The following is a 14,144-nucleotide window of genomic DNA, read 5'->3' on the forward strand; positions in this document are numbered from 1 at the left end:
GTCCCAGAGCTCAGGCTGCACGTCGGGGGTTGGAGAACCCCACGCGGGGTTCATCGCTGCGCCTGGGTGCGGTCAGGTTTGGAATAGGCAGGGCCAGGTAAGGCTCTCTGCATGTGATTGGCTAAGAGCTTCGTGGGCGGGGCTCGGAAAACAGGGACGCAGTTGCCCCGCCCACTCGGTGCTAGTTGGTCCAATTCCCGAGAGCTCTGTAGCAGGCAAGGGGACCTGGAGCGGGGCTTGCTGTCCCACCGGCCTCGGGGTGGAGGTGCACAGGATTTGAGGGCGGGATGGAGGCTGGCAGAGCCCTTCCGCTTCTCAGAGCTTCCAACAGCAACCTTTCTTCGCTTCCACTGTCTCCGGAGCCGCTGCCCTCCCTCCCCGCTGGGGGTTGGTTCCCCGGCCTGCCCGATAAGGGCCGTGCTATGAGGGCAGATCCCCATTTTAAGTAAAGCTACAATATAGAAAAATTGGGATTTACAAGGAATGTGGGTGACTACTTGCTTTACGTTAGCACTCTTCACTCTACAAAATGATTCACTTACTTTGTATGATATTCCTCCAGATCCTTAGGGTCAGGTGTAGGGGCGAAGGCGTGAGAGTCTATGTAAGAAATTTTGATATGGGCAAAAATGTGATCAGAACGCTCAGCTCAAAGGGAAGTCTGCTTAAGGAACATGGTTCCCAACTGCCCATGCTTTTGCCGTGCAAAGTGGGGGACCTTTTCCAGAGTCTCCTTTCCTGGGGCGTCACCCATTTAGGGGTAGAGCCGTGGTCCCAGGCCTCGTCCACAGACTGTGGTGTGCTGGCGCCACCTGGCGGCGTCTTCCGGGAATGCCAGGCGCAAGTGCGAGGACCCCGGGATTCGAAAGCGGTCGCCAGCTGTCTTGTATCAACACCGCGACCCATGTGGGGATGAGGGGGCTTAAGCAGGGATCATCTTGAAATCTTCCCTCTCCGTAGAGATGCTAGTTCTAGTCTCTGCAGCCGCGGAGGCAGGGAAACCACAGCTTCTTTGTGGGGGAGTAGGGCAACCTCAAAACTCACAGGATCCGGGAATGCTCTCTGCTTCCTTCGCCTGAACTATGGGACCAGGGGCGGTGGGAAAGGTGAGCTGCTCAAGTGATGCAAAGACAGAGACCACGATGGAATGAAAAGGAAGGTCTCCGAATGGGGATGGGGGCGTGGGGTGGGATGGAAGAGAGGGAGAATGTGTGTGGCAGGGAGGTCGACAGACAGGAGGAAGGGGAAGGAAGCTGGAAGGCGTGGCGAGTGCTGCCAGTGTGGCTGGGATGTGACACCTGGGAACGGGGAGGGTGTCTTTGGATGAGGATGTTAGGGAAGAGAGCTAGTGGGGGCTTGGGACCCCTGAGACAGAAAGGAGCAGAGGTGGAATGTGATATGCACAGTGGTGCCTAAAAGGCAAAAACTGATGCTCAAGAGATGACGCTGCTGGGGAGAGAGCCGGTGGAGAGCGTGGGGAGGCGGGAGGAGAAGGACAGAGCCTAGGTCTCAGCCTAGCTCCTCTCTGCCCCTCTTCCCCACCTGACTTTCCCTCCATCCCTGCCTCACCCCACCCCCCCACCTGCCTCTCCTCTCCCACCCCCTAGCTCTGTGCCTTGACTTCTCAAGCCTCCAGCCCACCCTGTGCGTTCAGCCTCTTCTTCAGCACATGGGCCCCAGGGACACAGGGAGTGCGTGCTGCCACCCCCACACGTGCACGCACACACACGTTACACACGCACGGTGGACACAACACAATATACAGGGCTGCGGCTCCAGGACCCCCGGAGCAGGCTATATACTATCCTCGGTACTCAGGGCCCAGCCGGCTCCTGAAACTGCCCTGGAACAGGCCTCCCTCTCTCTCGGTCAGGCCAGGCCGGGGCCAAACGCCTCCGACATCCCCTCTCCTGGGCCCACGTTGGGGGCGGGGGCGGGGGGCGGCCTTCCTCCACTCCTAGGCGCTGCCTTAAAGAAAACGGGGGACCGTGCCCACCTGGCGGGCCTCTGGAGGGATCTGCCCTCTGGCTCTCAAGCTCACCTCCCCGCTTCTTGAGTATCAGCAAGTCAGGAAGGAAAGGGGCAAAGCAGGCAAATGGCTCCCAGAGCCCCTCCCCCAGAGCTGGACCGGTGGGGAATGGGGCTGGTGCTCCCTAGAAGCAGGGCCCGACTGGTTCCTGGGACCTCTCCCTGGCCGAGCCCTCGGGATCCTTCCCTCACCCGTGGCCGGGGGGCCAGGCCGGGCCTTGTGCATAAAGTGGTGAGAGCATGATGGGGACCCGGCCCTCAGCCCCCTGGGGCTCCCTTGGCCCCATTCAGGCCTTCAGCTGGTGCCACTGGGCCACAGGCTGCCGGGGCCGGGCAATCATGTCCTTCCAGTGCTTCACTTCCCCGGGCCCACTCTTCCAGGACAGGTAGATCTGGGGAGAGAGGGAAGAGGAGGCGTTAGCGGCACCCTCTGAGGCACTGTCCCTTCCCCCACTGGTGGTGACACTCCGTGTCCACCGTGGCACCCTAGCTTGTGATCATGGGGACCAATGGGGTCTCTGCCTACAGAAGCCCCTCCTATCTCCACCCACCCCCCAACCAGCCTGACTATCTTCCTTGTTGTGCTTTCCCTCGGGAGCCTGGGCATGCCTGGCCCTTTCCAGTTAAACACCCAGCCTGTTTCGTGGTGAGAGATGGATGGGGATGGAGGCAGGATTCTCCCACGCTCTTCCCTCCCCTACCTGCTGGGCACTGTCTATCCCTCCTTAGTGACAAACACTCTTACACTTCATAGGCACGCTTACTACCTATCAGGCACGGAGCTAGGGATTTGCATACATAGATCATCAAATCCTTACCGGTGAGGCAGGTATGTTACTATCCCCATTTTACAGATGGAGAAACTAAGGTACAGAGAGTTAAGAGACTGACCCACAGTCACAGGATTTATGCGTGGTGCAGAAGGATTTAAATCTGGGTCTCTGGGGCTTCATTTGTTGTTCAGTCGCTCAGTCTTACCCGAGTCTCGGCGACCCCGTGGGCTTTATACTATCAACCTGATCTACCTGCTTCCGTGTGAGAAGCTTCATAGCCCCGGGGGGTAGGGGGAGGCTGTGTACCTGATCCCCCGGCTAACCTCAGCCTTGTGACTGGTGGTTAGCTCAGAGCACAGGGCTCCCTAAGCTACTTGGGCCAAAGGGAGAACAAGTCCACCTTCACCTCAGTTCAGCCAGCAGAAGATAGGACCTACCCAACTCTAAAAGACTAAGCTTGAGAAAAGACTACGCTGGCCAAGGAAGGGCTCCACACTCATGGTCCCATGGGATGTGGATGATGCTGTCCTGGGGACCCGTCCTACCTGTGACCACAGGTCAGCAAGTCATATGTACTCCCTGGGCCTTGCTGGATGGCCGGCAGGGTCAGCTGTCCTCTATGGGGCCAGTTGCTTCCCTCCCGCCCCCAATAGCTAGGTTCTCCATCTCCGTCTGCCTGAGGGGTGCCTCCACCTCAGCCCTCTTCCCTGTGGGTGCCCAGGTCACTTCCCATTTCCCTCATACGGGGCTATCCCCTGGGTGACGCATGTTCTCCCCTCACTTGCTCCTGGCATCTTCCCTTCCTCTGTACCTCTCTGGTCAACTGACTTCCGGCACTGTTTCTGGTCAAACCTCCATTCCCGATTGGACGCCCATGCCCTTACTAGGAACTTCTCAGTAATAACCCTCATTACGATAGTGGCTAACATACATGTTCCATGTGCTGTGTTAAGCATCTTGCCTGTGTTATTTAATCCTCCCAGCACCCTGTGAAGCTAGGTTTGTTTTACTCTCATTTTAAGAGGAAGAATGAGGCTCATAAATGTTATGACTGTTAAGAGGCAGCACTGGGCTCTGGATCCAGGCAGGGTGATTCTCAAGCCCACACTCTCCACTCTAAGCCATAGCCAAACAAAGGAACAGACATTTCAAAGTAGAAAAGAGATGGCTTTACGGTACAGAATGGCATCCTGGAAAAACTCAAGGCCAGGTATGGAATTTCAGTTAATATATGATGCAAGGAGAATGTCCACATGCCTCAGGCAGTTCTTACAACACCATAGGGTTGGTATTATAGCTCCATTTTGCAAATGAGAACACTGAGGCTCAGAGAGGCAAGGTCCTACAGCTGTTGAAGAGCAGAGTCTTCGGAGCCTGACTCTCAACACAAGCCCCAGGCCACTTACCCTCTGCAGGCAGAATCCAGGGCGACACTGATTTACCTTGTCAGAGGGTCCTGCCCAGAAAACCCTCTTTGGGGAACCCGGGACACTTTTCCCTATCATTTCCTTCTTTCCCTGCTCTTTCAGTGGTCTGTCCTGAACTGATGGACATGGGAGGACACTGGGGCAAATCTCGACCAATCCTCTCCTTTTCAGATGAAACAGACTGACGCCCTCTCCCTCCTGCTGTCCAGCCCTGTGCTCACTCACTACCCCGGCAGCTCCTTTTAAGGACACATCCTTGCCGGGTGCCCCTGCCAACCCACCTACCTTGCCAATGACGTCGTTGCGGCTGAGCTTGTCCTTGTCCATGACAGTGATAATGATGGTTGTCTCCCTCAGCTTCTCCGTAGGGATGTCGAAGGCAAAGGACTCATTGAAGATGGGGTTAAGGTTCCTCTTCATCGTCACCGTCTTCTTCTTCTCCACCCGCTTGTCCTTGTACATCAGCCACACCTTCACGTAGGGGTCTGGGGGACACCAGGGGGAAGGGTCAGAGGAGCAGAGAGGGGAAGCTGGGGCAGGAATGGCTGTGCTCTTTCCCTGCGGGGTGAGGCCAAGCCCAAGGAAGGAGGGCGGGGGGACCTGGGGCATCGGCAGATGGAGGAGCTGCCAGGGACTGTAGCCATTGCCTAGTGCTCTTCTGGGAACACAAACGGGAAGACTGAGAGGCTCAGATCTCACTCGAGGTCACAGATAAGGTGTGTCAGAACTGGGGCTAGAACCCAAGGCCCCCCCACCATCGTGTTCACTTTCTTCCTGATCCTGAGCAGGGCAGAGTTCAAGATGATGCTGACCCTGAGGGTACTCCAAAGGCGGCCACCAGGGCTGTAGGGTAAAGGCATGGGGACTGGAGGTGGGGCTTGGGGGTTGGGGGTGAAGCCCACTGCTAGGACCCTGCTGTTCACATCCAGCATGACTCCTGTGCACCAGAAGCTCCCTGGCCCGTCCGCCCCCGGCCGTGAGAGGTGCCAGCACCTGACGTGCCCCCGATGTCCATGGCTTTGAGGTTCCGGGCTTTGATGATGTTCACGATGATGGAGTTGGCAGAGGGGTTGTAGCAGAGAGACAGGAGCAGCTCGCCTCGGCTCCCCTGAGAGGGAGAACAAGAGGGCGTGGGGACCAGGGGACCCCTCCCCTTGCACCTGGGTGCTTACCCACCCCCTCCGTTTGTCACAGCTGCACAGCTGGTTCCCCTTCATCTGGCAGGTCTGGGCCCTGCTCCCCAGGCTATCACTGCCCAGCCTCCCCAGGTGCTGAGCTTTGGCATTGGCCTCCAGACGGCTGGTGGGGACTCGGGTCTGCTAGGCCCCGCCTACCCACCCGGCCCACAACCCTCCTGATTCCCTGCCATTGAGGAGGGACTCGGACCCCATCTGGACTTCCCTGGTGGCTCAGATGGTGAAGGATCCCCCTGCAATGCAGGAGGTGTAGGTTCAATCCCTGGGTGGGGAAGATCCCCTGGAGAAGGGAATGGCAACCCACTCCAGTATTCTTGGCTGGGGAATTCCATGGACAGCCTGGTGGGCTACAGTCCATGGGGTTGCAAAGCGTCACAGACTCAATGGAGATGAGTTTGAGCAAACTCTGGGAGATAGTGAAGGACAGGGAAGACTGGCAGGCTGCAGGCCACGGGGTCACAGAGAGTCAGACACGACTTAGCGACTGAACAACGACCAGGACCTGGTCTCTTAGCTGCCCAGCCGGGGACCTGCAGGTAGGGCCTTACACTCCCATCGCTGCATGGCTTCAGATCCTTCCAGAAGGTCTGCATCTGGGTCAGGTCCACCTTGTTGAGGGGGATGGACACCTCCCCGATGGGGTCGTTGCGGCTGAAGCGGTCATAGTCCAGGACCTGGAGGTAGAGGACCCTCTGCACCACTTTCTCGTAGGGGAAACCTGGGGGACAGACAGTGCAGGTGAAGAGCAGGACAGAGTGGTCACACGGAGCCTGGGCGGGGCAGCGCTCCCGGGCAGGAACATGCGCACTCAGACCTCCCTGAAGGGTCAGCAAGGACCGTCTCATTTGTCTCCCTCGACAGTTCTGCGAGGTGGATGGCATTGTGTCCGTTTTACAGATGAGGAGACTGAGGCCCAGATGGCTTAAATTATCAGCCCAAAGTCCCATAGCTAATCAAGAGCAGACCATTCATTCACTAGTTCATCACGAGTCCATCTGGCGGCTGGGCACTGCCCCCCCTTGCCCTCTGGGTAGCCCTGCCACTGCCAGTCATCCTGAGACAAGTCTGGGCACGTGGCCTTGCCTGAGATGGCCACAGCTGCTAGAAAGCAAGGCCCAGGAGGACACAGGATAGAGGGAAATGGCAAAGGTGGAGAAACAGCACTAGACTCCTGTCTTAGGACTCCCCATTTTCACCCTAGCCTCCAGCGAATGCATCAGCCTGTCTGTCCGTCCTTCCTCAACAGACCAGCAGCCATCCGCCTCTCCACTGCCACTTCGCCATCCAAGCCACTGGCACCTCTTGGCCAGACAGTCACAAGAGTCTCCAAAAAGCCCTCCCTGCTCGTGAGCTTTCTCCTAGAGCCCATTCTCAACACAGCAGCCAGAGTGAGCTTTTAAAAATAGAAATCACATCATGATACTCTCCGGCTTAAAGCCTTTCAATGGCTCCCAGTGCACTTAGGATAAAAGCCGGGTGCCCTGCCTCGGCTTCAAGCCCTTCTATAATTTGGCCCGCTGTCCTCTCCCTGCTCACCTTGTGACCGCTCTTCACTCAGTGACTGGGCTCCAGCCATCCTGGCTTTTCTTGCCTTGGCCCCACCACACCATGTCTCAGCTTATCCTCTTCCATCAGGTCTCAGCTTTCTTTCCCGACGTCCCAGAGGGGCTCGGATTCCCTGTTTTATACACTAGCCCGTTCCTTTCACAGCACTTATCACAGGCTGCACTAGAGATTTATGTTTCCTTCAGCCTGGCTTTCCCAGTAGGCTAGAATTTCCAGGAAGGCATCTCTGTCCTCAGCTACCACCGGATCCCAGCATCTAACACCATTTCTGGCACGTAGTAGGCACTCGATTAAATATTTGTTAAGTGAATCAATCATTGAACAAATGCCTGTGAAAGGGCCTGATGGAAGAGCTGGACCTCAGGCCAGAGCGGAGAGCCAGGGGAAGGCGCTGGGACAGGATGGAAGATACTGGGGAGCCAGAGGAAGGTCTGAAGCCTCAGTCACTCACTGGGCTTTGGGAGGCTTAGGAGGAGGAAGAGCTGACATGGGAAAGCAGGGGGTGTGGGCCAGCCTGGAGGCCTCAGGTGATGTGATCCTGAACCAAGGTGTGAGCAGGAAGGAGAGAGAATACTTAAGATCCTAGCTCTGCTGGTGGAGAAGATGAAGGGAGAGGAAGAGTTCCGCAGGATTCTGGTGCCTTCTACCAAAGATGCCAGCAGCACGGAGTTGCCTCTGATAGGGGCAGGTGCACTCGAAGAGGAAATTCTTTGTCCCTCTAGCCCCCAGCTTCTGAATTCTTGAGAGGGCCCCATATCGGTGGGGGGGGGGGCTATGGGCTATGTCTTGCTCACTTTGGAATACCCCAGGCTCCTGTTCAAGTGACTTTGTTTTCACCTCACCGTGCGGTTTACGGGATCTTAGTTCTCCAACCAGGAATTGAACCCAGGTCCTTGCCAGTGAAAGCACGGAGTCCTAACCACTGGACTTCCAGGGAATTCCCTAGGTGACCTTTGGCATCTGTTTAGGTGAAATGAGCACAGACAGGTGTTCTGGAAAGGTTGAAGGCTCCAAGAAGTCCTTGAACCTGAGTCAGCTCTCTTCAACACCAGTCTCCTATCTGGCAAACTCCTATTCATCCATCAAAACCCATCATGAATGATCCTGCTTCTGGGAAATGGTTTTCAGTGTCACCAACAGGAGTTTATATTGGGCCCTTGCGCATCTGCCATGCAATGTATGGTTTACCTATCTACACATCTGTATTTTCCAAGGAATGCCTTAAGGGTCATAATGGTGCCTCATTCTTTTCTGTACCCTCAGTACCCAGGACAGTGCCCAGCCCATAGTTGATGCTGGGTAAATGTTTGCAGAAAGGATCAGTGGATTGAGGCTCTACCCTTAAACTTCGCCCGACCAGCTGGCCACCTGCACCAGCAGACAGCTGAGCCTCTCACTGGTTATGCCATCTCTAAACCGGCCCCCATGCAGAACTGAGGACCCCATGCAGAACTGAGGAGGGGAGAAACAAACGAACACCCACTGGCTCACCCTTAAGGACTTATTTAGTGGGTGAGCTGGCTGTCGCCCTGCCAAAGGGTGTTTAACAAACTGATATAAAGTGTTTTCTGGGTGTTGTGAGTGCTTTTACAGTTCGCTGATTTGTTTAACCCTATTATCTTAATTTTACAGATGGGGAACCATGGCACAGGTTCAGGAACTTGCCCCAGGTCACACAGCTAGTAAGCGGCAGAGCTGAGATTTGAACTTAGGCAGCCTGGGCCACAGCCTGGGCTCTTACCCCCTCCACTGTGGTCACTGCAGGTGCTCCCCGTCTGGATCCTGTGGTTGCCGCCCCTCCTTCCTGCATGCTGAGGATGGGTCCTGTGTCCGGGCAGTGGCCCAGCTTTCCCCCTTGCCCTCTGGCTGCGATGCTGGCTCCACTCAGCCCTGTAACCTCATCCCAGCCAGACGTGAAATGCACCAGGGTGACTGGGCCGAGTTCCTGGGCCTCTGTGTGTGTATCTGTACAAGTGTGTTTGTGCATGTGGTCATCTGTGTGTGTGTGTGTGTGGCTGGGTGGTGCGCAGGACAGCCAAGGGGAAGAGGGGACTCTGGGGGCAGGGGCGGCACGGCCTCACCTTCGAAGAGGAAGGTCTCGTTCCAGTGGGGATTCAGGTTCTTCCGCTTCACCTTGGTCTCCAGCTTGTGCTTCTTGTCTGGCAGCAGGTAGATCTTGACGAAGGGGTCGCTGGTGCCGCTGAAGTCCTTGGCCGGCAGCTCCTGGGCCTTCATGATCTTCACGGTGAGCGTGGACTCCTGGAAGTTGTAGCCGACGCTGAACTGGATCCGGCCCAGGTTCTCCCGGCTACAGCCCTCGTGGGCCTCGTCCTCCTCGGAGCCTGGGGAGAGCTGGGGGCAGAGGAGAGGCAGGCAGCGTTGGGGAGAATTCTGCTTCCCTGAAGCCCCCTCCACAGCCCAGTGGGGTTGGGAGGCCCCGCCCTGTGCCCAAGGCCGGTCCAGCTACGGGAGCTACCTCCATCCCTGCCCCGTCACCATGTGGGGTTGGTGGCGGCACCTCTCCTGTTCACATCTTGGTGGTGAGGATGCCGAGGCAGAAGCCAAGTGCCTTGACCAGGATCACACAGGGAGAGGGGGCAGAGCCAGGACAACCCCTGAACCCCAGAGCTGTGTGTACCCCACTCCCCAGCCTCTTCTTGCAGCCCTGGGTCTGCCCCCGTCCCCAGCTTCACCACAGGCTGCTTTGCCTCCCCTGGTGTGCCCCAGGACCCCAGCTCCCTCCTCCTCCTTCCCACCTTTCCATCAGCCCTACGGGAGGGCCCCCTGTGAAATACACCAACACAAAAACCTGGGCTACAAAACAGATGAGGGAGATTGTTCTCATCTCAAAAGAGTTTACCACGGTATTTCTTTAGAAAGTGACTCTCTGGGGTTCTGAGGATAAAGAGATTTCGAAAATGAGAGAGGTGAATTTTCAGAAGCAACATCTATTTGTGTAAAGCAGGGACATGCAAAGTGCAGATTCCCAGGCCGCATCCCTGGGTAGCCTCCTTTTTGAGGGGCTGGGGTGGGCCTGGGCGGCAGAGCTTTTTCCTAGGAGCCTCGGATGACAGTGCTGCACACCGGATGGCTGCAGAGGAGGCCACACCTGCATTCAGTCCTCATCCCCGGGGGGGTGGCACTTGGTTGGGTCAACCCAGCAACCAATAGACATAGGGGGTGGCATGGGTGTCCCATTCCCCGGAGGAAGTCGAAAAAATGGGAAGTAACTGGGGGAGGGTCTCTCAGCCAAGTGTTCCCAGCTGTGGTTGCTCACTGGGGACATCTGGTCAGGTTTTAGAATCCTGTCCTTCCCCAGCCACCTGCATCCTTCCCTGGGTCCTATCCTAAATTCCACCCCTGACCCAGGGATCCACATGGGCCAAGCATTTCGTACTCTGGGCCTCCCAGGTGGCTCAGTAAGAATCTGCCTGGCAGTGCAGGAGACCCAGGTTCGATCCCTGGCTCGGGAAGATCCCCTGCAGAAGGAAATGGCAACCCACTCTAGTGTTCTTGCCTGGAGAATCCCATGGACAGAGGAGCCTCATGGGCTACAATCCATGGGGTTGCAAAAGAACTGGACACGACTCAGCAACTGAACAACAACAATTCCTGTCTCTAAAAGCTCCTGGGGGGATTAAGAGCCAGGGTGGGGCCCAGGGTACCACATTTAAGACAAAACTGCTGGAACCGGTTTGATTTCGCCCCTTCTCCTGCAGGAGACTTTTCTGTGCCCCCTCCTTCCTCCTGGAGAGGCAGCCGTAGGCTCTGAACTACTAACGAATACAGATGACAAGAATATGTATGATGTGCACCAACTGCGGCAGAAGTCTCTTACATCACCTTCTTGCTGAATGCTGACAATAGCCGGGAGAGGCAGTTAAGATCACTCTCTAGCTGAGGAGACTGGGTTCAGAGAGGTTCAGTCACAAGTCCAAGATTGCACAGCAGTATGGACTCTCTCTGACTTGAAAGTCCACTCTTGCCACCAAAGCAGGCCCACATCCCAGGGTGATTTTGAGACTCTCCCACCATCCCCCTCAAGCCAGTATGTGGACTCCCCTACCCCAGGTGAGAGGCACCCAGATCACACCAATAGTAACCACCCTGGGCCCAGCCCTGCCCTGTTCGCTTTGCCCTCAGCTACTCCCTCCAACTTCGTGATGAAGCAGACACTACTGGGCTCTAGTCTGGTTCGGGGCACAGAGATTACTGCCTCAAGCACCCTGTGACTAAGTGATGGGCCAGAATTCGAACACAGGTCAGCGCCCTGCCATCATGAATGCCCTTCCAGCTGCCTCACTTTCGCACTCAGGCCCAGTGTCTGGGGCTTCACCAGCCACACCCCTGGTCCTGCCTGGAGGTGGGAGCAGGGCGGAGCTGCCTCCCCTGTTCTTCTCACAGCGGAAGTGGGTCCCCCCCAGCCCCACCCCTTGGCCGGATCCAGGCAGCTCTGTGCACGCTCCATTCAGGCCAGCTGAGAATCTGGCTTTCCAACTCAGGTCCAGTTTTCCCCAGGAGCTCCTTCCTTCTCCTCCTACTGGCCCCACTCCCTCTGAACCTCAGTTTTTGCATCTATAGAGTGGCACCATGAGACAGACCTATGTTATGGGGTTCCAGGGAAGGTTAAGGGATCTTGCTGTGGTCCTGTTCTGCAGCCTGGCCCCTGCCACTGCTGGCTATGGACTGAGAGCAGTCCCTTCCAGGACCACTTGCCCCAACCCCTGCCTTCTAAAATTGGGGTGGAGACCCTGGTGACCGAAGCGCAGATGACCCCAGCCCCACCTAGTCTGGTTATTTGGATCTTGGTTTCCAAACAGGTGGGCTGGTGCTGAGAGTCTTAACCCGGGCCAGTGGACTTCACCTCAGAAGTGGGCAGTGGCTCTGTGCCCACTCCCAGTCTTCCCAAACCACAGCCCTGAGCCCTAATTAACCAGCTGGGGCAGCTCCTGGATCTGTTTCCATGGTAACCAAGCTAGCCACTCCACCCCACCCCCGCCCTCCCCACCAAGGGCTGGAGGAGGTGCTACCTCAGCCCCAGCTCTGGTAGAAGCAAGCAGGCAGGAGTAACCCAGATGGGGGTATGGCTAGGCCTCCTCTCTGACCCCCTCCCCTCAGTCCCTTTGTCCGAAAGGCTATATTGGGTGCCCGACTTGTTTCCTGACCCCTGAGCTTCGGACAGTCTGGGACCTGGAGGTCAGCCTGGGGCCTGGTTTCCTTCTGCTCTGTTCATCTTCATCATCACTGTTAATGCCAGTGACCCAGCTGTGGCCTAAGGCTAGGCAATTAGACCCTGCCTGCCCACCTCTGAGCATCCGCTGAGCACGTGAGAGGGCTCTGGGGCCTGCACTCCTTTCTTCTGCCTGAGGCTGCCGGCCCCTCCCTGGAGGCAGCAAGGGGCAGGCTAGCTGGCTGGGAAAGGGCCGTCCCTTCTGGGAACCTGGCTACCAGGAAGCTGGAACCAATTAAGAGGCTGTGCAGGGAGGCGGGATGGACTGTGCTGAAGGCCCATCCAAAGGAGAGGAAGGCCGGGCTGATCTCCATGGGTGGGGGAAGATAGGCAGGAAGGTGGTGGAGGACCAGGCAGGCAGGGCTCAGGGCAGGCAGGAAGAAGGAGAGGAGAGAGGCCGAAGGAAGCCCAGATCTGGAATGTGGAAAAATCTGATACTCTAGTCTGTATTCCGGAGAAATGCAGACTTGGGCCTGTAGCAGGCCTGCTGACTGGGAATCTGCATTTTAATGAGATCTCCCAGTGATGTGTGTGCCTATCACAATCTAGAAAAAGGGAGTGTGGATGGATGGTTTGAGCCAGCCAGAACCCTAAATGGCAGGAGGGTGGGGCCTGGGGCTCCGGGGGCCTCTGGGATGGTGGGGGGGTGTGATGTCAGAGTGGTGGGCAAGGGAACACTGAATTGAATGATGTCAAGTCTAGCAAGGGCCTGGGAGCCCACCAAGCCCCCTTCCTTCTCTACAGGAGGGATGGAGAAGACAGGGAGGAGCTAAGGGGAGGAGAGAGGGCACCCAGGTCCAGGGATGGGAAATGGTTTCTCCCCACTAGGAATCTAGCAGGCACTGGGTCCCCACCCTCAGGTCCTCGCCAAGCCTTCCTGGGACTTCTGGGCTGCCAAGCCTTTGACTGACTCCGGCCTGACCTCTGCGGCTGCCCAATCACAGGGGGCTCGCCCTGGGGCCTTGGGCCCTCCAACGAGCCCTTTGGAAAGCGCAGGTGGGGCAAATGGCTGTGACTCACTGCTGCCACTAGGGGGTGCCATGTGAAGCCACAACCTCTCCACTAGGGAAAACACCCCAGATCCACAGGGCTGGGATCCCAGGAGGGTGGGGTCCACTCAGAAGGACTAGGACCAGAGGGGTTCTGCTCTCCTGTTCTCTTTGGGCCTCAGCTGACTCCCAGCAACGGGGTCCCGGAATGCCCCCAGACACGTCCACTCAGTGGGCGGTCCCTCCAAGAGAGAGGACCCCTTCCGCCCCAAGTCTTTGGTCCACAAGCCTCTCCTCCTAGGATCATGTATCGGATTTTCTAAGGCCCTGGCTCCACCCAGAGACAGGAGGAGGATGGGAATTCTTAGTCTGTCTTGACAGATGAGGAAACTGAAGCACAGAGAGGCTGCTGGGGCTGAAAGAGCTGGAAAAGGACGCAGGGCAGGCGCACCTGGCCACCAGGGTCATTCTCCTGCACGACTGACCCCCACGCTCCACCCCCCTGCCCCCTGCCCTGGGCCTCCTGCCCTTCTCACCATGAGCATCTCACTGGTGAGGGAGTTGACGAGGTCTGAGACGGAGGAACGAGGCTCGGTCCGGCGGTCAGACTCATCGTGGGGCGTCTGGCCGGGCACTGGGGCTGTGTTCACCGCCTTCCCTCCTGCAGGCAACCTGGGGGCAGGAAGGGATCTGAATGAGTGTGGACTCGGAGGTGGGCTGGGCTGGGCACAGGCGGCCTGGGAGGCAGCAGGACCTTCTGGTACCCAAGCGGCTGCCACCTCCTATGGGCCAGCAGGAGCCCTCCCCCTCGCCTCTGCCCCTGCGTGATCCGGCTGGACATCCCCGGGCAGGTGAATTTTGGCCCATGTTCCCACTCCTCCTGTCCCCTAGAAAGTACCCCACTCTGCAGCCCCTGCTCACGTGGTGCTCTCTGA

At 57.3% G+C, this 14,144-nt stretch overlaps 1 protein-coding gene across 4 annotated transcripts in view; it reads right to left on the reverse strand.

The window, feature by feature from the left end:
• Positions 1-542: 542 nt before the first annotated feature.
• The window catches only part of SYT7 (synaptotagmin 7), a 35,941-nt gene continuing 22,339 nt past the window's right edge, over positions 543-14,144 (reverse strand). For all 4 annotated transcript variants that reach the window (XM_069566670.1, XM_069566669.1, XM_069566668.1 and 1 more), the window contains 6 exons: positions 13,746-13,881; positions 9,072-9,342; positions 5,973-6,142; positions 5,222-5,336; positions 4,514-4,713; positions 543-2,420 (listed from right to left, as the gene is read on the reverse strand). In XM_069566670.1, the coding sequence (XP_069422771.1) occupies positions 2,316-2,420; positions 4,514-4,713; positions 5,222-5,336; positions 5,973-6,142; positions 9,072-9,342; positions 13,746-13,881 (997 nt within the window). In that variant the 3' untranslated portion in view covers positions 543-2,315. The remainder of the gene's footprint in view (positions 2,421-4,513; positions 4,714-5,221; positions 5,337-5,972; positions 6,143-9,071; positions 9,343-13,745; positions 13,882-14,144) is intronic.

This window comes from Ovis canadensis, chromosome 21, assembly GCF_042477335.2.
Source record: "Ovis canadensis isolate MfBH-ARS-UI-01 breed Bighorn chromosome 21, ARS-UI_OviCan_v2, whole genome shotgun sequence".
Classification (NCBI taxonomy): Eukaryota; Metazoa; Chordata; class Mammalia; order Artiodactyla; family Bovidae; genus Ovis; species Ovis canadensis.